This window comes from Lutjanus erythropterus, chromosome 3 (assembly GCF_056507025.1).
Source record: "Lutjanus erythropterus isolate fLutEry1 chromosome 3, fLutEry1.hap2, whole genome shotgun sequence".
In the NCBI taxonomy this organism is placed as follows: domain Eukaryota; kingdom Metazoa; phylum Chordata; class Actinopteri; order Lutjaniformes; family Lutjanidae; genus Lutjanus; species Lutjanus erythropterus.
The window spans coordinates 34,618,067-34,643,749 of record NC_139319.1 but is presented as its reverse complement, the minus strand read 5'-3'; the positions used below and the strand labels follow the sequence as shown (position 1 = coordinate 34,643,749).

The 25,683-nt window shown below is 39.1% G+C and overlaps 1 protein-coding gene across 2 annotated transcripts in view; it reads right to left on the bottom strand.

Moving 5' to 3' along the window:
* The window catches only part of rgl3a (ral guanine nucleotide dissociation stimulator-like 3a), a 45,316-nt gene that overhangs the window by 8,179 nt on the left and 11,454 nt on the right, over positions 1–25,683 (bottom strand). Inside the window, exons 4-18 of one of the 2 annotated variants that reach the window (XM_084715902.1) lie at positions 23,939–23,983; positions 23,645–23,814; positions 23,220–23,380; positions 22,797–23,108; positions 22,591–22,694; positions 22,259–22,343; positions 20,230–20,304; positions 19,354–19,440; positions 19,167–19,199; positions 18,889–19,010; positions 18,686–18,781; positions 17,265–17,400; positions 16,849–17,106; positions 15,935–16,049; positions 14,895–15,243 (exon numbers count right to left, since the gene is read on the bottom strand). In XM_084715902.1, coding sequence (XP_084572028.1) covers positions 15,092–15,243; positions 15,935–16,049; positions 16,849–17,106; positions 17,265–17,400; positions 18,686–18,781; positions 18,889–19,010; positions 19,167–19,199; positions 19,354–19,440; positions 20,230–20,304; positions 22,259–22,343; positions 22,591–22,694; positions 22,797–23,108; positions 23,220–23,380; positions 23,645–23,814; positions 23,939–23,983 — 1,951 coding nt within the window. In that variant the 3' untranslated portion in view covers positions 14,895–15,091. Of the gene's footprint in view, positions 1–14,894; positions 15,244–15,934; positions 16,050–16,848; positions 17,107–17,264; positions 17,401–18,685; positions 18,782–18,888; positions 19,011–19,166; positions 19,200–19,353; positions 19,441–20,229; positions 20,305–22,258; positions 22,344–22,590; positions 22,695–22,796; positions 23,109–23,219; positions 23,381–23,644; positions 23,815–23,938; positions 24,019–25,683 lie in introns of those variants that run through there. The other variant, XM_084715901.1, reaches the window with a different exon arrangement.

Below are 25,683 nucleotides of genomic sequence, written 5' to 3'. Positions count from 1 at the left end.
GTGGAGAGATATTTTAGATGAGCAGAAATGCATAGCTTTGATTAGGACAGTGACTCATGATGTTACCAGCTGCCAGCTTTCATTTAAACACAAAATTCTGGACATTTTAGTTTGACCTAGTTTTGATTTTTATCTCAATGTTTTCCCACAATCCACCTGCCTCTCAGGTGTGTGCAGAGCTGTGCATACCAACTTCTTACAGTGTCACAAAGTCAATAAAAGATGTAAATATGTAGCAAGGAATGGTTGTGTGTATGTGTGAGCGTGTCTATGTGAGAGGGGGGTGCTGGCCCTGCGCTGCCTGCGGTGATCAACAGCCCTGGCTGGTTATGTAACTGGGATGCTGCAGTATGTAGGTCAGCAGCACAGGGAGAGGCAGGGATGGGGTAACGAGGATGGAGCTGAGGAGTGTGTTAAGCCGTGTGTTAGTGTGTGTTCACACCTCTGTTTTTTAGGTTTGAGTCATTTCAGGCGGTTGTCCATACAGAGACGGAGGAAGCGCAGTTTATATCATGTCAAGCAGATGTCAAATATCATCACTCGCTGCAGATATCTCTGCTGAAGGAGACTTAAACTCAGGAAATCATCAGCAGCTCGATGCTTTAGAGACTGAGTGTGCAATGAATGTGCAGTGTGAAACTGATCCAACTTTAAACATGAACTTAGCAGGTGTTTGCTTTTCACAATCCAGTCCTTATAAAGTTTAATATATGTGAGCATTCTCTGAACCAAGCATATCAAATTAAAAAATCACCTTGTCACGACCAACATGCACTGAAACGTAGATGAAAGTCTGGATTTAATTAACATCAGTCAGGATTAGAGCTGCAACAAACGATCAGAGTTGTCAAGTATTCTGATAATAAATCAGTTTGAGTGATTTCTTTATGACTTGACTCACAGATTTTTCTTTACTCTTCTGTAATAGTAAATTGAATATCTTTGGGTTGTGGACAAAACAAGACATTTGAGGACACTGTAAAAACAAAAATATCTGAGAAAATTCAAAATTTCAAGGCAAATCACTACAAGTTTTGAAAAAGGTATTCTTTTGTTGAGATAATTTACTTTTCACCATTAAATAAACTTAAATAATACTCATTTGCATTGAACTAATTGAAGCAAAGTGAATAATGTTTAATAATTTAATATTTTCACTTTAAACCATTTAATTTCAGGCACACAAATAATGATAAATAAGGTCCACAGCTCACAAGTTTTGAAATGCCCTTTTTCAATTTAGAAAACTCAAAGATTCAAGTTTATCTAAACAAGGAAAGTAAATTGCGTCAACTAAAGATTATAGGTCTGCATTTTTTTTAGTTTATTTCAAAACTTAAGAGTTTGATTCAAAATTTTTTGCAAGTTGTTTAACCTGATTTTACAGTGAAACAACTAAAATAATTATATTTTACAAAATAATAACAATAATAATAATAATCACCGTCATCGTCATCATCATAAGCTAATAATGAAAACAATCATTAGTTGCAGCCCTAGTCAGAATAGACACTTGTTTGTTGGAAAAAGCAATCAAAATAATGCTAACTGAGATGAAAATAATCTGATATAATCTTATTATTATCATACACAGGCTTTAGACTCATGAATAATGTTCTCCAGACAAAGAATAAATAACTGTGGAATGCAGTTAATCAATTATTAAACCCTTTGCAGCATGACTGGACACAGTGCTAATCGAGGGTCTCAAGTTCCCTCAGTGAGGTTTATTAGAGCCATTATTAAACCTCTGGCACAACGTTTGAATTTCATCCTTCATTTCATTCATTCCTGTGTCTTCCCTGACTGAACTTGTAATTTCAAGGCTGTAATTTCTGTCCTTTTTTACACTTTTTATATTATTCATTTTAACACCTTATTTTGCTGTACATGTTTAGTTTTGGTGTATATGACTATAGGTCTAGATGTTTGGTGACACTAACAGTTCAATTTAAGTTTATTTTTATTAAAGGCATACCGTGTAACATTTTCCAAAAAACGGAGTCATTTAAACATAATCCCTGTCAATCATCACTTATGACCCAATAGAAGTGTGTGGTAGTGGCTATATCTGCAGAGATCCTGTATTTCCTCATTTTGTCATTATTTTGCTTTGTTTGGGACACTTAATCAACCCAATATATTGGTATGTGACATGCTGGAAATGAATCTAAACAGTCTCAATTATCTTTCTGGTGTGCTTAAGACCGGCTTTAATACTGATTCTACCTTCAACACAAGCATATATGGAAAGAAAAGGGAGGGCTACTGCTTCACTGACAGTGCAAAGGGGGAGTCATAGGGGACAAGAAAAAAAAATAAAATACAGATAAAGAATACCAACACAATCGACGTACAAACAGGAACATAAGTACAAGCTTGTATTGAATGAAGTTGTATAGGCCTGCATTATGTGACATAGTTGTGCAAATGGCATTGAAAACATAATAGCGTAAGAAAATGAGCTGCATAGAGCAACATGTGGCTTTTAAATGTGGCACAAGTGCAAAGAGAGCTGTATGAACTGCGCTAAAGGCATCGTAGAAGTGGCAAATCAAGTCACGCACTCCTGTGATGAATAAGAGTACACAGAGTACCAGCAGGCAGGGTGATACAAGTAATAAAAACTATGTATTTTATTTGCAACAGTAGAGATGGTGCTCAGATTGGGTCCACGCCTGCAGGAAGCCTGAAAGAGAAAACAGAGCGAGGGGGAAAAACGACTCCTCTGCTGAACATGCTTGGTTGGCTGCGGTTCAGGAGAGAGTTATGTTGCCTGCCATGACCCATTCAATCCCTGCTGCCTCTGTCCTACACAGGACTGTAAAATAGGTCAGTGAATGTGTGTGTGTGCGTGCGCGCGCACACTGCCACAGATGTGTGTAAAACAATGATTTAAGGACTGCCGACTTTAGTGACACACACACAACGCCGATGTATTTACATCACAACGTAAAAATAGGCCACATGAAAGTTGTGCACTTTTGAAATGAAAGTAGGCCACAAGGAATGTGTGTGTGTGTGTGTGTGTGTGTGTGTGTGTGTGTGTGTGTATGTGAGAGAGATGATTCAGCTCCATGTTATGCAATGCCAAACCACCCCTGGGTCCATTACCATATCTTGTGCCCTTGTCCTACAGGAAGTAGCCTGTTGGCATACGTGTGTGTGTGTGTGTGTGTGTGTGTGTGTATTTGCGGAGAGTGATACCCTTTTGGCATCTGACTTTAACAATCCATCATCTGTTGAGTCTGTCAACCTGCTCAACCTACATTTGTTTTCAGACTGTTTCAACACAGCAGATTTATGAAAAATACAATGATTATCAGGGTTGTTTTAAGGATTTAAAATTACAGTATGTGATACAGTCATTTCTACCACTGAGGGTTTCTCAATGAAAACATAACAAAAGACGTAGTTTGATGACGTGGAGAACCAGTCTAAGATCATGGGAGTTGTTGTCATCAACAACCACCATTGCTGATAATCATGCTTCATCATGAGTGAGCAATACAAACAACACTAAACAATAGAGTTGCTAGCTAGTTCGTCAACTTCCTTCCTCGCTGCTTCCTGTGTTTCCCCAGAAGTTATAGCAACTAGACAGAGTAAAGGGAAGGGGTATGACACCAGTCATATATTTCTCTGGGTATGTTGCTGTCTATAATATAAGTCTAGTTGCTTTTAGACAGTTAAATGTGAAATGTTTCATATTATGCCTTTAAGTATTTGTTTATTCTAAAACACTGAAAAGTTCAACTATTTCAAATTAACCAAAAAAATAATTTTTTTTTTAATTGGTCAGATTGTATAGTATACACTTGCTTTTCACAAACTAATCTTCATAAAGTGCAAGTCACAAAATTTACAATTTCATTTAGCAGATGCTTTTATTCAAAGTGACGTACATCTGAGAGCTGAAAAGGAAAAAAAAAAATTTTTTTTTGTTATTTTGCATCTTCTGGCTTGCCAAAGAAAACTTTGGCAAGCATTCTCTCAACTGATCATAATCATGAATGTCTGGATTTGATTAAGATCAGTCAGTGTAAGAGACCTGTTGGGCTGCTTGTTGCAAAAATCAGAAAAAAATAAAATAAAATAAAATAAAATAAAGCAGTGTTATCCTGTTATCCTATTATTATTAATAATGGTCACTGAGAAGTTAAAGTTAGAGAATGGTTAAAAAATAAATAACTGTGGAATGCAGTTAATCAATTATTAAACACTTTGCAGGATGACTGAACACGGCGCTAATCGAGAGTCTCAAGTTCTCTAAGTGAGATTTATTGCAGCTATTATGATTAAACCTGTAATCATTTGTGTGACTATGTGGTGCTGTAGATCACTGGTCAACTGGTCAAATTACAGTGAATGAGCTTATCATTTATGACCACTATTTTTTTTTCTGACACATTTCTGCACTTTGCCATCTAAGTCACTGCAAAAGGAGTGGTACTTCTATTTTAAGGCAAGGCCACTCATACATTGTTCAGAATATACTTAAATATCCAATTCCCATTCTCCCAAAGCTGAAAAGACTAGTTTGACATTTTGGGAAACAAACATCTCTGCTTTCTTGTCAAGATTTAGATGAGAAGACTGATTTTATTTGTGTCTTTATGCTACATATGAAGCTACATAAAGACGAGAGACTGAAGTCTCCATTGGTTGCTAGGCAACCTCACTGCGATAATAAGACTCCAGGTAGTCACTACACCCAGCCAAGAAATTCACTGCGGCCAAAATACTATGTATTACATACCAAATATCTATACTATTTTTCAAGATACTTTTGTGTAAATAAACAGCAGTATGTAGCCTGTCTTTTCAGATTCACTGTTCAGTGAGTATCATGTTACTTTTAGAGAACCTCCATGCCGGTTAGCGACTCATAAACATGGTAGCCCGTGCCAACTATGGACTAATTCAAAGAATACATTACACATCAGTTGTTATCTACATTCAAGTGTTATGTTGTTGATATTGTCAGTTTGCATTACGGGATACATCCTATATGTTAGGCGTAGTGTCTAGTGCTTGCATACTATAATATTTCCTTGGAAAAAATATGCTCATTGTGTACTACTGGTTCTGTACTAACATTTCAGACACTGTAAAAAAAAAAATCTCACATACTGTTTTACCTTACTAAATAACATGTTATAATGGAATTTTGGATGTAGACATAGTGGCACAACGTGTCTTTTTTACATTTAGTTTTTAGTTGGAATTAATGAACAAGATATATAATATGTTAACTAGTGAGATTTAGAGGTGCTGGCAGGGAGATTTTGTCACCTCTGGACAAAGCGAGGCAGCTGTTTCCTCCTGTTTGCAGTCTTTATGCTAAGCTAAGCTAACCAGCTACTGGCTCCAGCTACATATTTACCACACCGTAGATAAGAGAGTAGTAGGCTATGAGTACTCTCATCTTACAAATGATTCCTTTGAAATGAAGGAACTATTTCTTTAAAAATCTTTAAAAAAATCAAAATCCTTGCAATAGTCAGTAAAATTTTCACATTACCTAAAACAGCAAAGAGTAGCTGCATGCTATGTGATGTAATCTTGAACACTGATTCAGTCCAGACACCAAAGTTTCCCACGTAGCAGTAGGAGAACTCTGACTCAGGTGTTATGAATGTCTCTCCCCTACGTTCCCGTAAAGAGATTTATTTGTGAGCTGTGTGTGTACAGTACAAACATTTTACTGACATCAGAGGAACACTAATGGCCCTTGAACACATTAGTCCAAGTGCCTGGGTTTAAATCCAAGCTGCCACATTGTTCTATAAATATTTTAACTGGAACATCACTGGAGATCAATAAAGTTAATTAAACACAGGGAGGAAGTAGACTACCTGCCTTTATAAGACACACTGGTATCCCTTACAGCAAGGTAATAAGGGTTCATATGTTGTTTCTAATAAAAACTTGTACATTATTAATTAAGCATTTATTAATGCATTACTGATCAGGACTAAGACATTAAAAATTCAGAAATAAACATAACTATGCAGCTTCCAGGGTGTGTGTGCACATATTAAAGTGGAGTATGGATTTTGCTGTAGTATCTAATGCTAATTTAGCCTGCTTTGTTAGCTCTCAGCTCTTTAATGGATCAGGAGGGACACTCGTGGACTGTTGCTGCTGATGTAACTTATTGTTTAGATGTTGCGTCTAACACCTATCACCCTTTATTAAATGATATGTTCAGCATTGTATATTTTTAAGCCTGCTCCCAGTTAAATGTTAGCTAGCTAGGTGCCTATGAAGAAGCCTATAAAGACATTCCCTTAACACTCTGAGTATAACACTGACCTCTGACCTCCCAGTGATATGACACGTGTCAAATTATTAGTAAAAAATATGACATTGTATTTATTTTTGGCTCAGAGTGTCTGAGCAAAACAACAATTTAGCATGTGTTTACAGGGATTTACTGGAAATGAAATGTTTTCCTTTGTGTATATCACCATTACCTGAAAAATATTGTTGTGCTCTCGTTTCCTTAGAATGAGCTGTTAATATCTATAGAGAGTGTAGGTCCTCCTCCACCGAGGCCGCCATGATGCACTGCCATGTTATGTTGTCTATAGTACCCCAAAATGGACAAACCAAACTCTGACTCTGGATACAGCCATTCACGTTTCGCATGTGAAAGTGGCCACCAAACTGGTCCTTTAAAGGGAAAAAATGGCACTTTCATGTAGATATCCAGTCAATGTTGATAGTAAATGCAGTCAAATGAAGCAATAAATTCCTCAGTGCTGCGATATTGACCAAGAAATCTGAGTTCTTCTGCTTGTAGAGACGTGCTGACCAGGATGAATGCAAGCTTCTGACACCAATGCCTACATTGCTGTGCATATCATCACCCAGCCTATGGCTATTACTTAATTGGACAAAATATAGTAAATACTCATCTAGTATGCTCCCTGGTTACCCAAAGGAGGAGACTTGAAATCCAAGTTGAAATAGCCTGTAGTTCTTCCTTAAGACCAACTACATCACTGTGACATCACTGGATGAAGGGAGAACAACAGGCGTAGCAGCAGGAGAACTCAGTTTCCCTGGTCAATATATGGGCACTGAGAAATTTATTGCTTTAATTGACTACACTCACCTTCAACACTGACTGGATAAACACATGAAGAGTGCCGCGTTTTCCCTTTAAAAGACAGATTCTGATTTTTTCAGGTCTAACTATGTCTGGTCATTGTGTGATTCTTTATACACTGAAAGCATTATTGCTGCTCAGTATTCAGTCTGTCCACGCTGCATGTGCAGGGATCCCTGCCAGCCAACTGCAATGTAAAATATGGGGGACAAAGTCCACAGTTTTCACTTTAGCTGACAAGGCTTCAGAAGTCTGAGTTTGCCTTCCCAAGTTATGCTCTTTCTAGAAATATTTCCTTCCTATACCTCCACTTCACTGCTGTGCTCAGCAAGGAAACTGTACAAAAAACACAAAGAGATGATTTTCTACTAAAAGGCTTGTAAATGAGGAAGATATCCACTTGATTTGGCTAATGCAGAGTGATGATATCTTATATTAGCTTCAGATACATTTGTAATGCATTTTTACAGTGAACAGGATATATTTCCCCGTCACTTAGATTGAAATCACTTAGGGAAGGGATCTGTCCAGAGCCAGTATGGAGAGGTTAGATTATAGAGATTTACATATGGGAGAGTATGTATTAAGACGGATCCTTAAAAAAAAATCCTTCATCATCAGTCTATTGGAAGCTGATGCTCTCATGCAGACACAGTAAACACAGCTGATGATGCCGTTTCATCAAGAATATTGCTCAGTCGGCATTCTTTATGTAAGCCAACATTATTGGAGCTTGAGTGGCCTGACAGACAAACAACATGTTGGAGCTGTGGTGAGTGAGGTAACCAGCAGTCCTTCGTGGTGGTTATTAAGTGGATTAACCCCCTTAGATTAGTCTCAGCCATTTCTCCCATCTGTCTACTGTTACACCACAGACCTGCAGCTATACACGCACACACACACACACACACACACACACACACGCACACACACACACAACTGGAAACACAACGTTAGAAATATGTTTACATGAACATGTGAGCAAATCTTCTCCCACTGACCTGCTCTATTGAATAACGTGCCTGCGTGACTGGACAGGCACTGAATACACACACACACACACTGAACACTGGCTTGCTCATATCACACACTTACTTGTAGACACGCACACATACAGTGGCCTCTGCCTCATGTGCAAGAAAACACGCACACACACACACTAATTTGTGATTAGTCGTTGGTTATTATTCTCAGCTGAGTGAACAGGAGACATGCAGCTCATGTACAGTACTGACACAATGAGGTGGACTTAGTGACGCGTGACTTCGGACACAGCTGTCTGTATGGAGGGATTTAGACTAAATGTTTAAGTGTGTCACTGTGTGTGTGTGAGAGAGAGACAGGGTGGGTTTAGAAATGTTTGAGGGCACAGAACTAAAGAAGGGCAGCATAACTGCAAAATGTGTAAAAATGTGTTAGACTCAAATTCAAAGACCTGATTCTTGAGTATTACATGCTATTTTATTATAATTGGTTTACAAATTGGTACTGGTATTAACCACCGCAATTCATAACTCAGCACATTGTGCAACATGTTTTATATAACAAGCGCACACATAATCCTTCTCGCATTTTACTAATATGTGGAACAGCAGCAACTTGCGCAATTCAAATGGCCGTCACTCTCTGGTCGGGAATCTTCCTCGTCTGAAATTTGGCACATTCATCCCTCTACAAAGCCTGAATATTCCCCGGCAATCAGCATGATAATGTTTTGTTATGTCTGCTTTTATACAGAGCAAAACACAAATGAAAAACTGCTACACATTTTCTTTTGTTAAAATACCAGTTTTAGAAGATAAGATGGCCCTGATACTGGTCCATGTTTTTCTGAGAGCTGTAGTTCTTATTGTTTTGCTGCTTGTCCAGATGGTAAACTGTTCACCAAAACATTTTAACGAGTATTTTTGGTATTTATTCTGTTAAGTGTCAGTGAACTGGGGATGTTTCAGTTCTTAGTTGACGCCCACCCACCAAACATTTGTTTATCCAGGATGTCTCTAAAACAAAATATTTGTTTGCATCACAGTCTGAGCAACTGTGAGACCAAACTACTGATGATTTTTGCTGTGGTTTGAATTTCTGCTAAAAGAAAGAATGCTCCTTGAAAAACAGATCATGTAAAACGAATTTCAGGCGCTCAGACCGAGTCCTCAGAGTAAGTCTTGATGGGGAGAACTGATTCTAATTTAAATTCAGCTCTCACATGATACCAGTTGACTGACTGGTATCTGAGGTCTATCGATTGACTGAACAGTTTGCGAGTTCATGTCAGGAAAGTGGCCTCATCTGGCCTCATGCACACTGGAAGTCATTAAGACTCAATTCTCCACGAGACACCAGGGCACAGGAGGACAGCAAGAAACCACAACCACAAGTGAGGAAGGAGAGTTACAAAGTTCTTTCTAAACAGGCGGTACAGTTAAAACATTAAAAAGTTCAAAGAAGCCAGTTATACACAAGCAATCTATATGGCAATAAAATAATCAGGAGAAGCAACAACTTGTGGAATAGTGCAATGAAATAAAAAATACAAATAAAAACAGTAAATATAAAACAAAATAAGTCAAATGTAGGAGGAGGAGTGCACTCAGTAAAGTGTAGATCTCCATCAGGAACCCAATAACAATAGTCTCTTCTCAGGAATCCTGTCATAATTAACATATGAATTCTTAAGTAATGGCCAAAAATGTATTTGATGAGATCACAGTGAACTCTGACAGCCAAAATCTGATCAGTTCATCCTTAAGTTCAAGTGGACATGTTTGAAGAAATTCCCTCTGAGCGTTCTGGAGAAATTGTGTTCACAAGAATGGGATGACTCGAAAACATGTCATCTCTGGCCACAGCCGTCACTGACACAGAGCCATTAAAAAAGGTTGTGAACAGTTTTTAATAAATTATGAGTCACAGAGGCCCTTCAACATATGGTCATAAATGACTGCCATATATAATTAGAAGGCTTCTCTATAAAAATAAGTTTTCAGATGAGATTTAAAAGAGAAAACTTAAGTTGCAAACCCAATATCCTCAAGTAGGGAGTTTCATAAACAAGGGGCCCTTATCACAAAATTCCTGTCACCTTTTGTGACGAGGAGCAACCTGGGAACCGACAGAAGGGTCCCAGCTGAGGATCAAAAGTTACATACAGGCTCATTTGGGACGAGTAGATTTGAAATATAATTGGGTCCTGCAGAGCTTTAAAAGCCAGCAATAAAATCTTAAAATCAATTCTAAAACCTGCAGGCAACCAGTGTGTGGATGTGAGTAATGTGATCTCATCTTTTGAGATGACGAAAAGCCCAGCAGCTGCATGTAATGTGATATAATGTATTTATAACACGTGATATAATGTAATATAAGCAGTCACTTAAGGGGAGCATGTGACCCAAGTGTCACTGTGACATCCTGTACAGGTGGTGTGTCAGACACACACGTATGACAGGTGGGTCATTTTGCCCTTGGATGTAGATAAACTAACAGGGTCGAGTCATATTACTTTTAAATATAATCAGTTACTGAATACAAATTACATGGTGATTTTTGTAATTAGTAATGTAATACTAAAACATTTTCAATACAAGTAAAATGCATGTTTCATTCAGCATTTATGCTTGTGTCTGTACTGTTTCTGTACAGGTAATTTGATTTGACTAAACTACAGGTGGAGGGTACTGTGTGTATCCTACAACATGTGGGATGCTGAGGCCTTGCACTTTTATCTACTGTAAGGCTGGTTATCGGTACTGAATACTGTCAGCGTATCGATTCAAATAACCCAGTACCAAGTAGTATTGGAACTGTCTAGTCAGTCCAGAACAGTTGCACCATGTAAAAAGTGTACTGAAAAGTGTCTTTTGGTATTGGTGTCACTTTAAGGGTACTGGTGTTATAATTTTTTAAACAATGCCCGGCCCTACTTTTAATGTAAAAGGAGCACTTATTAAAAATGTTAATCATCCATTTTCAATGTAGATAAAAAAAAACCCTACATTATCCATAAATCCTCATTAAAAATAAAAACAAATATTAAGTCACCATTAACAAAACTGGAATCCAGTAAAGAGAGGAGTGACTTATATTTAGCATTTGGAACTAGTAAAGTCAAAGTATGACAAGTATAACAAGTTCCATAACTTTAAACTTACTGAGTTTTAAGAATGTGATTGAAAATGTAATCACGTAATCCTTGACAATGTAGCAATAATCTAATTAAATATTTTTTAAAAATGTAATCTGGACTGATAATAGCTACTTATTTTTTGTATTCTGATTATGTAATCCTGATTAAATGTATTTGTTTACCACCCAACCCAAGTACTCAACACCACATACTGCACATACAGGTGAACAGGATAAACACACCTGTACTGTTACAGCAGATAAAAGGGAGACAATAGAAGAAAAAATGAAAGTGAAAGGATATTTTACAGAGAGTGTAGGTCCTCCTACACACACACACTTTACAATGAGCTCTTAGAAATCCAGCCCAGCTCCTACTAACAGGTAAGAGGTTAAAGAGTGTAAGTGGATTGACGTGTGTTCAAAACATGGAAAAAAAAAAGAGCTCTCATAACATGCAGCAGAACAGGCCAGACAGGTCACAACCTCCCACCACCAAAAACACATACACACACATCTGTCACCGTGACCTCTGACCTCCCACATTGTCTGGGGCTTCATCAGGGTGCAGAGACAGGAGTTGACCCTCGCTGACCCGACTCTCCTCTCCTCACTGGCCTTGAAGCTGCTGCCCTTCAGACACAGTGATTCACGTTTTATTCTAATCTCTAATGTCTTTAACGGCTGCAACATTGTTTCCCCACAGAGATTTTTATCTGAACTTGCTTTAAGTTGGACATCATAAAACCTGATGTGTGTGACTGAAGGATAAAGCTGTTGTTTGTCTTTATGTGGAACCAGGATGAACAGAGAGGGCAAAACATTCAAAGGACTGCTCTGTGTTTGGCTCCACCTAGTGGCCGTCTACAACCACTGCATTTATCCAAAGTTGGAATTGTAATTTCAGGTCTTGTCAGTCTCTTGTGACTTATAATGTCAGCGTTCATGTCAGCTTCACAAATATTATTAAGTATAGCCTCATTTTAAAGGGAGAGTTCACTCCAAAATCAAAAAGATATTTTTCCTTCAGCTGTAGATGTCTGCCTTCTCTCTAATATTTCCCTGTCACCATGAAACACTTTGAGTGTTTAAAATGAAATGCTGTGTAAAAGTAATAAATTGTTATTATTATTATGGCACTAAATGGCTTCAAATACATTTGAAAAATTCATTCTGCACCACTGTCTCTTCCTACATACCATGACCTGGTTCTTCAAGATAGTCTATCAGTCTTATTGGGAGCAGCTCCATGTGGTTCCTAAATGGAACTGCTCAGAACCAGGTCTCAGGATTATGTTGAGTAACTCAGTCACGACTTCTAGAGAGACATTGCTGTTGGGGTTTTTGTTGTTGTTATTGTTTATTTGTTTTTGGGTTTTTTTGTTTTGAGCACCACAAGCCAAGTGCCATTTTGTCCCATTATACTGGAGAGACCGATACCTCCAAAACACAGCAGCTCATAACAAAACTATCTAGATGGGTAAATACCACTACAGGTAAGAGACAACTGTACAGATTCTCAAGAACTGTATTGTTATTTTTAATCAACAGTTTACATGCAGCGTTGAAGTCAAGCTTCAGTCTCTGACTCATTTCAACGTTAACTGAAACAGGAGGAAGTGAGCACATATCTTTTAACTAACTGTGGTTCCATAACAGGAACTGTGATAAATACAAATGCAAATATCACTGTTCTGATTCCATAAAAACTTAAGTTATTTCCTCAGATTGTATGCTGCTTACATTGTTGTTTTTTCTACTATGAAAGTTCTCCTAAAATTAGAGCCCTCCAATATATTGATTTATACCCTTGGTAATGTGATACGTATTGTATTGCAAACTTGTCAGTGTACAGCCCTAATGTTGACTGGGGAGCCTCAGGAAATCCTTAAGTCATACACAATAAATAAAAACAAATCATTACAATTGTGGCAGTTGTTAAATAGTAAATTGTCTTTATTAGTGGACATTTAATACCAATTATAAAGAGCAAGTGCTTAGATTAAACTTTAAAAATAAAGACTCTGTTGAAATAAAATATTAGAACAAAGATAAAGAGGCTTAAATTACAACTCTCATACAGTAATGTTGACATTTACATTTCAAACACTAATGAAGGAGAGAATGAGCATAAAGCCTACTAATAACACAGTCGACAGACAGAAACAGACACGGCTGAAGTTAGGCTGAAGACTCCTTCATATTGTATTGTATACTGCAGCTACCAGACCTTTCTCACTAACACTTCACCTGACTTTTAACAAACCAAAGCTGCTCCCAGAGATGCAAAATCCAGCACAAAGCTAAGGAGAAACCTCACCTCTGTGCTTTTTTTGTATTAATTTTAAACAGGGATGTGATCCACTTATTGCATCACCCAAAAATAAATAAAACTTTAAATGACTTTTAACACTTACAGAAAGCTGCCTTAGAGTTTTGTGGGGGATTTCACATCACTGAGACGATCTCAGATGTCAAATTCACATACTGGGACACTTCATTTTCACATACATGAACCATTCTTCAGGTCAAGCTCATTCACAGCGTCACACAGGTGGAGTGAGCTACATACCACTCATTGCAGAAGACCTGTTCTTCTTTAACTGCCCTGGATTACAGACTGACGTGACTAATAGCCTTAATAATAGGAAAGGAAACGCATCAGAGATACCTCTACGTCAGCCACAGTTCAGGCACGACCTCTGAGTATAAACACTTGTAACGTGCACATTATGCTCATATACAGTGTCTCCTTCATTTAATAACAGCAAACTCAAACTCAGGCAAAACTCAACTTTCTTAATTGAAAATATGCAAACTTGAGTTGAGCTTATTAGATGCTAAAGAAATTTAAGCACATTTATGTCTTAAAACAGTGTAGCACTACAGGCTGAAGAGAGGATTTATAATGAACCAAAACAAACAAACAAACAAACAAACAAACAAACAAACAAACAAACATTTTCATCATGCCAATTTCATCCCAAAAGCTGAATACTGAAATGCATTAAATAATTTAAGTTGATAAAATGACGTTAAAACATTTAAATCCTCAATAACTCAAAAACGACTGAATACTTATTTGCAACTCTCGGAGAAGGAACAGGCCTCGGCGAAAACTGTTCTTCAAAGCACACTGAAATCATAAGACTGATCTGAACCACATCTGTTTGGGAATGCTTACTCATCAACTAACAGTCTACGTCCCGACTTTGCGTGATTCAAAGAGTCATTTAGCCACACAGGCTGAAAAGAGCGTGGCACGTCTGCTGGTCCAGTCCCAGACAACAGACTGCAGTCGTGTCTGCCGACCTGATTCTGTAGCCACGTTTTCTCCCGTAGGATGATTTAATGTGATGACTCAGACCAGCTTCTCCTGATGTTAAACCTGCAGCCCTGCTCAGTTTATGATGTGCAATAATCCACAATATGATGTGCATTTGTCCACAACGGTTGATGAGTGTTTATATGTTGTGTTGATGGTGACGATGGAAAACAACATGAGAACACAAAATCCTGATTTCTTTAAGTTTCTTCTTGGTGTCTCTGTTCTGTACAGGTGGACATTTTTCTCTTTTTGCATCACTCTTTAAACAGTCCAGAATAATTCTTGATTGAACACATTTCACTGTTGCTCCTGGTGAAGACAATGTGTCTTTTCAGCCGAAGCCGTCCACCTTCTCAGGACACTGTCTGGCAGAGCGTCTCATATCCGCTGCACAGTGACACTCTCATGGTAATGAGTCGATACTGACAGCCACAGATGTGTTGCTGTGGGCATGTTGTTGCAGATGAGCAGCTCCTCTGTCTTCTTCTAGATGTATTCCTAACATTCAGCCAGGACAGACTGTTTCACTTAGCGTGGCGGATCTTGGGTTGAGCTCCAGGACTGGAAGGGGAGACAAGCCTCCCGTGGCTTCTCCAGCGCTGACGCAGCACAAAGTCGTAGTTGGCGGAGGTGTTCATGGCATAAAATACATTGGCTTTGTCAGGGATCTGAAGCTCTGAAGCAGAGAGAGGAATGAGGTGATGAAGCGTTGCAATTTATTTTGGCTAGTCTGCTTCATCAGCTTTTGTTTTTAGTTAGTGACTGACATTTCTCACTATGATATGGAGGGTAACTGTCAGAGATGCCTACTTAGAAAGAAGGATAGCATCATTGAGGGCAATAAAAATACAGTAAGAGCAAGAGCTGTTTTCCAGCTTCATGGGTTATTTGTCTTTTGGCTCATTTGTTATATAGTTTAAAGACAGACTTAGTGAAGGAATTGTTTTTTGTTCCCTCTACATTAGAGTTTGACATTTACTGTTGATGTGTTACACAGGCAAAATTTTTTACGACTATTAAATTAAATCCTGGTGTGCAAATTTAACTAGTTTACACAAAAATATTCACTTTTTTTTACTACCAGAGAAAACAGAGGAATGACTTCTGCTTATGAGGCTCCAAGTTACAGAAAGTTGTAAAGAAGCTGCCTGACTGACAGCTTTGTAATTCAATGCACAGCTTTAAATACAAGTCATCAGTGGTTTTGGATTTAATCACCCACAAAAGGAGAAACTTGGTAAACAAAACAAAAACAAAACACCCACACACAGATAGGGAAAGTCCTACCTTAGAATTAATGCTGTTCTGAGTGGGTCACACCTGCTCACTAGACTACAAGAGGAGTGCTGTGAGGAGAAGACATTTACCTTTTCCATTGTTGAGCATCTGACAGAGGCTGAAATCATGGCAGCTGACGTCCTCCATGTTGTGTTTTTCAAGAGCCCTCTGAATCACCTGAGGCGTGTGGTCCTGACTGGTCAGCTGGTGATGAAACAGCCAGATGTCAAAATACAACCAGAGTCAAAACTGTAACCTCGTTCTGAACACATACAAATGTGAAAATTTACAAGACTGTCATTTTATTTTGACACTTTATTTTGACTCAGATGCTCGAGATAATCTGCAGACCTTGCTGTGAGCAATTTCATGTTGGAACTACTTTTTTCCTCTGGTATAAAGAAAGTAGTTCCTACTAGCTGTAAAGAGACATTGCTGTTGAGTTTTCCAAATGTATTTTAAAGCCCTTTGAGCACAAGTCGACTACCATTAACTCGTTATGCATTCATCTCTACAGCCAATATCTCCCAAGCCTGGCAACTCACAACAAAAATTTGTAGCTGGATAACACGGTTAATTTAAATCCTTTATCAACTGGTGAATTAATTTTTGCTCTGGTTGCTTCCACTTAACATTATTTATTCATTTATAGATTAAATGAAAAATCAAAAGCCAAATAAAAATGGAAATAACTTATTTGTAGCCTGAATTGATAATGTTGTCTTGAAGGGTTCATTCCTAAATCTTGGTCTGATAACAGCACAGCAGCTTCTTTGCAAATGGCACAGAAAAATGAAACCTAAAAATTTCTGGTCATGCACAATTATTTTTAGACATTCCTGGGTAAAACATGTTTGTTTTCTTTCCATGTAATGAGGTTGACACAGATGATTAAGCAACTTCTTCTGCTTACTTTTTGTTTTTTCTTCCTCTTTCCTTTTTTAGAAAGTGTGACAGGCTGGCTGACCTCAGAAACACTGGATTACAAAACCGGCGTCCTCACCAGAATGCTTTTGTAGACATTTCCATTGCTGACAGACTCCACGCTGACCCTGATGATACATGAGTCAGCGACCTGTTTGTTGTAGACGGGCTGAGGAGAGCAAGTGGATGATGATGACGAGTCTGAGTTCAGAAGAGAAGAGGAGCTGAGGTCCGGATGTGAGGAGCTACAGGAGGAGTTGGAAAGGCTGCGAGAGGAGCAGGACATGGAGGCGGAGGAGAAATCCTCTGCGACGTTGTGAAGAGAGCCTGAGAGAGACTGAGGGAGGGGAGGAGGGGGAGACACAGAGGGGAAAAACCGGACATTAAGCTCCAGTGTGAATCCAATTTCCAGTTTTTAAACATGTTTTGTATCTTTGTCCCTGCTATGGTCCATCCACTCCGACCATAAACACAGGAGACAGCCTGCACTCTTACCTTGAGCTTGAGTCTGAGGGGGGAGGGCTGAGGGGCAGAGAGGTCCTCCATGTCCGAACTGCTGGAGCCAGACGAGGACACGCTGATCTGGTCAGCGTGGGTCTTCCTGAGGGAGCTGTCGCTGGCTGTCCGCAACCTGCGCACACAAAAAGTTAAGATGTGTACCTTTTCACAAAACAGCAACTGAAACAATTTTTTAAAATGTCAGGCATGCATCTTTCTGGAACAGATGCAGGAACCTTTTAAATGATGTTTGTTATTTCTTTATAAAGCATTTGCTTAAATGAAATATGAATAAAATCTGACCCACGTATCTAATGCCTGTTTATGTATTTAAATGAATGAATGAACAAGTGAACCCTATTTATATAGCACCTTTCACGCATGAAACACAGCTCAAAGTGCTTTAAAATTTTGCAGCAAAATAAAAACACAACATCAAAATTTACCCACAAAATCAAATCAAATTAAATAAAATTCAAATGGACACACAAGGAGGAGCATGAATAAAAGTCTATAGTTGGTTATAAGCCCCATATTAAAAAGATATGTTTTCAGTTGTCACTTGAAACTGTCCACTGAGTTAGCAAGTCTAATGTTTGAAGGCAAAGTGTTCCAAATTATGGGGGCGTAATGGCTAAAAGCAGCATCACTGAAGGTTTCAGAGGTGACCCTGTGGACAGTTAAGAGAGCAGCTGCGGAGGATCTAAGGGTTCAAGAAAGATTACAAAATGAGAGGGAGATTGTGGGAGTGAGGCCATTCAGTGACTTAAAAACTAAAAGAAGCTAGAACTAGAAGCTAAAACTAGAAGAATCAAAATCAGTTCTAAAAGATACAAGAAGCCAGTGTAGATTATGTAAAACAGGAGATGATCTCTCATCTTAGTTTTTGTTAAAATCCTGGCAGCAGCATTCTGAATGGTTTGTGGTTTTGCAGCAGCTGCTTTTGGCAGGTCAGTAAACAGAGCATTACAATAATGAAGACGACTAAAATCAAAGGCATGGACAAGCTTTTCAGCATCTCAGGTCTCACCCTCACAATGTTGATAAAAAAATGATAAAAGGCAGTTTTGGTTAATGAATTAAAATGCGCATTAAAACTTAGGTCTGAATCTAAAATAATACCAAGGTTTCTTACTTGAGACCTTGTGTGTGAGGCCAGATGTCCCATATTTATGTCCCACATGTAGATGCAGATTAAAATTTAGATGGTTATTTTTCTACTATTAAAATAACAAATCCAAAGACATGGTCCTACATGTCTTACAGTGCTAAGTCCTGCCACTTTTGCTCTAATAACAGCTGCCATGTAAACATCTTAGAAGGAATACTGTTTTTTTTTTCAGAATTAAAATAAACAGAGTATTTTTAGCTGTAGTTATACTTTATGTTAGAGACTAGAAGTTGTTTTGCAGACTTACGAGGCAAGTTTCTTAGTGAGCAGGCGACTGCTCCATGAGTTGGGAGAACTGGGACAGGGGTCAACTGGAGGCTCCAGGTCACGAGACAGCTCATAACTTCAAGAGACAAAAAAAACAGACAAATTCAGACATGATGCAAATGGCTTTGCAAATGTTCTCCAATCCACCTGACTGTCTTTATGTCATACTGCAGTGCGTCTCACCTCTCCTGGTCTGTAAGCAGCGTGTGCGCCTGCAGCCAGGTTGTGACATGGGGGTTAACTGGAAGGTCGTAGTGGGAACAGGAAGCCTGAAGCTGCCGAATCTGAGAGAGAATCTCAAACTCCTGCAAGAGAAAGAAATAAAACAGAGCAAAGATTAATCCATATAACAGAAAAGAACGAGACAGAACATAAAAATATCTTGTAAATCTGCACAGGTTATTAAAAATTTTAACAATCACAGTCATTCATGTGAGACACCACTAGGAGGCGACACCTACCCGCCTGCGCTTCTCAAAGTTAATGAGTCCGCCCTGTGAAAGTGAAAAACAACAACCAGTGTTACTGTACAAATATGGCCTCATAAATCTGACATAAGAAAAGAGGTAATAAAAGAGATCAAACTGAAGCAACAGGGGTGTGTGTGTGTGTGTGTGTGTGTGTGTGTGTGTGTGTGTGTGTGCTCACCTCCACATTGTCAGGCAGCGCTGTGTCCAGCATGGTGAGGACCGTCAGGTAAGTGCCGAGGTACGGCACCACACCACTGCTGAAGCTCTGAGGACACAAAACAGGCAACATGTTTACAGTTAGGCTGCAGTTTACAAAAATAAAGAATCAACATACTACTATTTTCTTTTTAAGTATTTTATTTAATATATTTGCAAGGAGCTGAAAATAATTCATTAAAGGGGTTAAATCATAGATGTTGCTCCAAAAGGAAATTACATAATGCCAGCCTCAATGTCTGTAATGCAAGTAATGCAATTACAGTTTTAAGCAGCGTGCAGCACTTTATCAAAAAACTTTTCAAACCTTGAAAACACTAAAATTCATGTGTTAAAAATTTCCTGCACCCATACAAACCCTGTAAATGTAAAGTCTGTGACAATAAAAGCATTATACCATAACTGAAGTAGAAAAATACAAACCAACTGAAAACACAACACCACCACCACCATCATCAACAGAGGGAATATAGGGTTATAAAACATTTTATACACAGCCGCACCCGGGCTAAGTAAACTGCCAAACGGTGGGAAACTCTGCACACACGTCAGGTTTTATACTTTTCTCTACGCAAGAGGGGGAAACATGTCATGTGTGCTGTAACTGCAAACTCTTTCCATCAAATGAACAGGTTAAAAAGAAGAGGGAACTGAAACTCTGGTGTCTATTTTAGCAAATTAAATGGGCTTGAAAACATGTGACCTTTAGGGAAGTAGACACAGAAGAAAACAGACCTCTGCCTTCCATTCTTACATATTCACTTTATTTGGGTGGTCAAAGCTGCAACTGAGGAACCACAAGGTTATTTCCGAACAAAATGATGAGTTCTTTTCTCACCATCTGTCTGGACGCTGAGCAGAGCCGTGGTGCTTTGGGGCCTGCGGTGGCGCTGCCATCTGTGTGGCTCCCATCCTGCAGAAAATAGTCCAGTCAACTTAAATAAAAACAAAATAACTCTAACTCAGGGCGTTAATGTGAGAGTGCTGGGTGTGAAAGGACAACAAAGAAAACCCATTATATAATTGTTCTTTTCAGGGTTGAGCACCTGCTGGCAGGGTGCTGCTGGGTGTGGGAGGGTGCCTCTAACAAAGTCAATCACAGCCACATAGTTAAGACCTAGTGTGCCGCTTATGCCCTCAGGTGTGTGTGTGTGTGTGTGTGTGTGTGTGTTTATAAGGAGAGTATTTGCCAGTTTGTACTCAATAAAATCAATAACTGCTGATTAGCACTGGTGCCCAACTGGCCACTTTCAATTATAGTTTCATTTGTGTTGGCTGCTAACAAAGGCCTTTTCATTATTTTATAAAAAAGTGGGCTGCTCATAACAGCGCTATCACCAAATACACATTCATATCAGTTGTTTTCCACGGGGAACAAAGGACACAGAGTGGCAGCTCAGCTGGGGGCTCATTCAGTCTAACAGAACGGCTAATTAACTAACTATTAGAGGCCATTTGTACGGAGCACCTCTGGGGTCAGCTGAGAAAAAGAAAAAAAAAAGTCATATATAAATTTGTACTTTATGTTTACAAAGCCACCCACACAGATTTGTTAAGCATGAGAACAGATTAACACGACTCTGTTTCTCAGCTGAGGAACTGCACACATTACGTTCAGTAAGTGGATTTCATCAGATGTTTAAAAACCCTTCTGAGAATAATTCTTACAGGTTGACATGTGTTTATAACACTTTTCGTAATACACCAAGGCTGAAACAAACTATTATTTACACTATTGCTTATTATTCGCTTTTGGAACCACAGTCAACTTTCTCCTCTCCAGTACTGTGTCATGTTGAAAAGAAAACCAAATTTTGGAGATGGTTAAAAAATGTTTCTGGGAGACCCTAAATAAGCGACATACAGTATGGTTACATCATAAGATAGCAAATGTTAGCAAAACATTAGCCGAGTAGTTAACTAATATACAACAATTATTGGCTAGCTAGTGAACTGTCATCTTGATCTGTAGCAAAATGCTGGCTTACAAGCAAGCTAATCTGCATCTGCCATTAGCATTAGTATTAGCCATCTAATTATATCTGTCTTATGTTATCAAAATGCTAGCTAGCTAACTAGCTAGTGTTGGTAACATTAGCTCACTTAAAACGTGGCTACATACCACTTTTACACGTGCAAAGGAAACATCTTTTCATCATATTCAAATCTGGTTTTCTTCTCAATACAGACAAGCTTAGCACATAGCATATCTAAGTACAGGAAACAGGAAAGGAGAAAAAGTTGACCATGGCTCTGCTGGATACAAAACTTTCTCATTTGTTATTGGAGCAAAGAGCAAGAAGAAGTGAGACTTGTGGTCAGAAAATAAGGAAAAAACAATCCAAAGTGACACCTTCAAACATCTTGTTTTTTCTTTCCAACACTCCAAAACCCAAAGACACTGGTGAAGCTGAAAATGGTTGGACTTTTTGATTGATTGGTAAAGTGACCAAAATGTTTATCTGTTGATCAACTTATGAAATAACCAGCTAAGCTGTTCAGCTAAGGGGAATCACAATGTACTGTTTTAACCAGGCAGAGACCAAAAAGCCCTGTAAAAAGGAGAAACAGGCCGTCAGCTAGAAGCCTCACAAGCTTCAAGAAGTTGCTGCTGTGCTGCATACCAGGAAATAACCTGTTATTTTCTTACTGTGGTTTATTCAATACTTTGTTCGGCACTCACTTTTGTACTGAAGTCAACTGCCCCGTGCAATTTAATCCAATTCAACCATAAAATCAGCCCTCCACCCTGACTCTATAAAGACCTGTGGCCATAATAACTACACAGATCTTTCCCCTTGTTAATTAGACAGAGCCGTCTGTCTGTCTGCATGTGTGTGTTTGTGTCAACAACTACACATAGTTACCTCCACCAGGATCTCTCTGCTGGTTAGCACACAGTTCTCATCAGGGAAAGTCTCACACAAGTGGTCAAAGGAGGCCATGCTTTCCCTGAAACCGAACAAATTCAATTTGTTAAGACTTTTTATAGAGTCAATAATCGACTTGAACAAGGCTGCATGTTCAATACAGATAAATAATTCAGATGGAATTGATTTTCTAACATTCTTTTTTTATTTAATCGCAGCCAATCTCATTTTGTGCCCTTAAATCTAACTCAATGGTTTATTTTCACAGAACTCTGTTGTATACATTATGAATAAAACAACAGTCTAGAGTCTTGTAGTTGTGTGCTGACCTGCTGACAGCAGCCCAGGTCTTCTTGAGGCGATACACGGCGTTGGACTGCAGCGCTGACAGGATGGCCCTCAGAGAGGAGAAGTTCTTCAGCTGTCTGCACTCCTGCACAGACAAAACACAAGAAAATGTAGTTTTGTGACGCCACTTTGACAAGAAGTTGTGTTCGTTCGCGTCACTTGATTGTTAAGGTTTCTGGACCCTAACCTGAGCGACAGCGATCCACCACTCGATGATGCGCGCTCTGTGGGCGGGGCTGGTGTGAGTGCAGCGGGGAGAGCTCGGAGCCGTGGAAGGGTACAGGAAGGCAGTGGAGGAGCTGGGTGACGCGATGGGGGAGGAAGTGGAAGGGCTGGGCAAGGACGGGCAGAGGAGTGATGTGATGACACGGTTGGTGACAGCGTTGAACTGAGAGATGGTGGCACGGACGGTGGGCGCCAGGTTTCGGTTTTCCTTTTTGTCACGCTGGGACCAGACGCAGCCCAAGCAGTGGAAGGGTACTGCTCTGACAAATAGTTCCTGAGAAAGACAGGATGAGAGGGGGACATGATGAGTGGGCGACACAATCAGAGTAAAAGTCAGTGACACGGAAATGATGTTTGTGTTTTGATTTTTGTTAATGAAACCTACAGCATCCAGTCTGGTCAGCTGTTCCGCCACTTCTCTCACAGGGAAGTCCATGAAGTTGTTTTTTTTGTCCTCCTTCATGGACGTCTCCCCTCCATCCTCCTGATCTCTGTGCTCCTGCTGCAGAGATTCACTGTGCTGCTCCGACACAGACTGGCTGCCATCTGTCAAACACAACAAATCTTAAATGACAACAAAACCGGCTGCTCAAAGGATTTCATATTATCTACAGTTCAATCAAGACAAATGTGAAATGCCTGTCCACAGTCCATCAAGATGGTGTTGCAGCAGTCTATCATAGCGAAGAGTTAGAGTGTTTTTTTCCCCCCAAATAGTTTGGTTGCTCTTTATGCAGAACATGTTAAATAATGTTCTATCAAGCTCTAATCAGATCATGGTGGCAGGACAAGTCTCCCATTTTCCTATACCTTGTTCTTGAAGCCTCTTGAGGAGGGTCTCTGCAGTCTGAGCCAGACGTCTGAAACAGATTCGATGCCGCAAGTGGACACACAGCAGGCGGAGGGCCTGGTACTGAGGGGGCTCGTGGAAGTCTTCACTGTACTCATCCAGCCACAGGCGGATCACCGGGGGTAACGTACTGAGAGGATGATCGGAGATATTAATGTGTTAGCTATAGTGTTAGTCCTGAAATCTGGACAGCACAAGCATAGTTTTTGTTAATTTTTGAGGCAGTCTTGGTCTCACAAAGTGGACACACTCACCTGCGAGGGCAGACAGTGTTATCCAGGTTGGCAACTGAGTCATCTCTGTGGAAAAGTAAACACATTTACTTATCAGCTGAGAACAACAATTCAGTGATAATCACCACGTGGAAGGACGACACGGTTACCAAGTGGTGACAGAAAACATCCTGTAAACAGCAAAAGGTCCAAGGTTTGATTGTCTGTAACTGGTCATCCTGTGGAAATGTCCTACAACACTCTGAGTCCCTGCAGAGACACTGTGGTCTTGTTACAGAGTGATGAGTGTCTCCTCAGTCATCAGTAAATATTCTGAGCATAGTAACAGGTCACATTTAGGAAATCAAAGAATGCTGAAGCTGTGTTTGGAAATGAAACTAGCATGTATGTAAGCAAGAAAATTTCATATCACTGTTATTCAATGTCACAATACAATGTCATTATATTGATTCCTTGAACAAACGTATGATATTTGAAACATACATGCCATAGAAACAGTATCTTAAAGACAATGATATGGATCAATATTTTCACCTTGCACTTTGATATTGGATCATTGAAAGTTTAATTGATATATTGATCCAGATCAATGTAGTGTTACACCCCTAATTATAGTGACCAAAATGCTGAAAATGTTCAAAAAGTATCAATACACATATTGACCACATACTGATCAAGTCATCTGGCAGGGCTCAGCAATAAGGACTGAACACTTGCCAGGGCAAGTAAAATGCCATGCTGGGCTTGTAATTCTAGATACTCACTTCCACAACTGGGCAACTGGTAAAAAAAATTAAAACATTTTGATAATCAATTAATTGATAAAATAATTTCCATGCAAAAATGGCAGGAAATGCTGTTTTCAGCATCCGAAATATAATAAACTGAATATCTTTGGGTTTTAGACAAAACAAGACATTTAAAGGTACCACCTTGGACTTTGAAAAACTGGGATAGACATTTTTCACTATTTTCTGTCATTTTACAGACATTGCAGCTCTAGATTAAACATGATAATCAACTTTTTTCTTTGTTTGTTCTTTGATAACCACTAATAAAAAACACAATCTGCAATGAGGCAAGAAAAAATTTGACTTTAAGTTAACCAGGCAACTGAAAAAAACAAAAAACAAAACACAATGCTGAACCCTGTCAAGTTTTATATCTAAAACCTCTCAAGGATTTGAAATGGCATTGTGTCCTTCGCAATATCAAAGATTGTACTGCAGTTTATAGTTAAACTAGTAATCATTTCATCCCTTCTTTTGTTTGATCACAAAAATACATAAAATAGGTCAATTATAATTTATGGAGCACCTATCAACTTACAGAGCAGGTGGCTTACAAGTTAATGACAGCAACGAAATGTTACATCCTGTACAAAATCCTGTCAGGCAAAGGAGGGAAAACACATTTCCCGAACCGTCCTGACACTGACCTCCTCACATAAAGCTCACAGGAAACCTGTTGCCACCAGCATCACAGATATGAGGGTGACTGTTTGACAAATAATATATCAGGTGAACAGCACTGATGGCCACAGATTCACACAGGCAGCACACTGAACCGAGCTGTAAGACCCTGACAGACAAAAGAGCAGGGACACGCTCTGGATCTGAGTCTGTCTTAAGTCTTCAATTATGTAAATTAAACCAAAAAACTTCTCTACTAAAAACTAAAGAAGGTTTTTGTGTCAAACCTTGAAATCTATTTGTTGGTTAGTGAAATTAAATCTGAGCACTCAGCTGAAGAATCAGCTGGGTGGA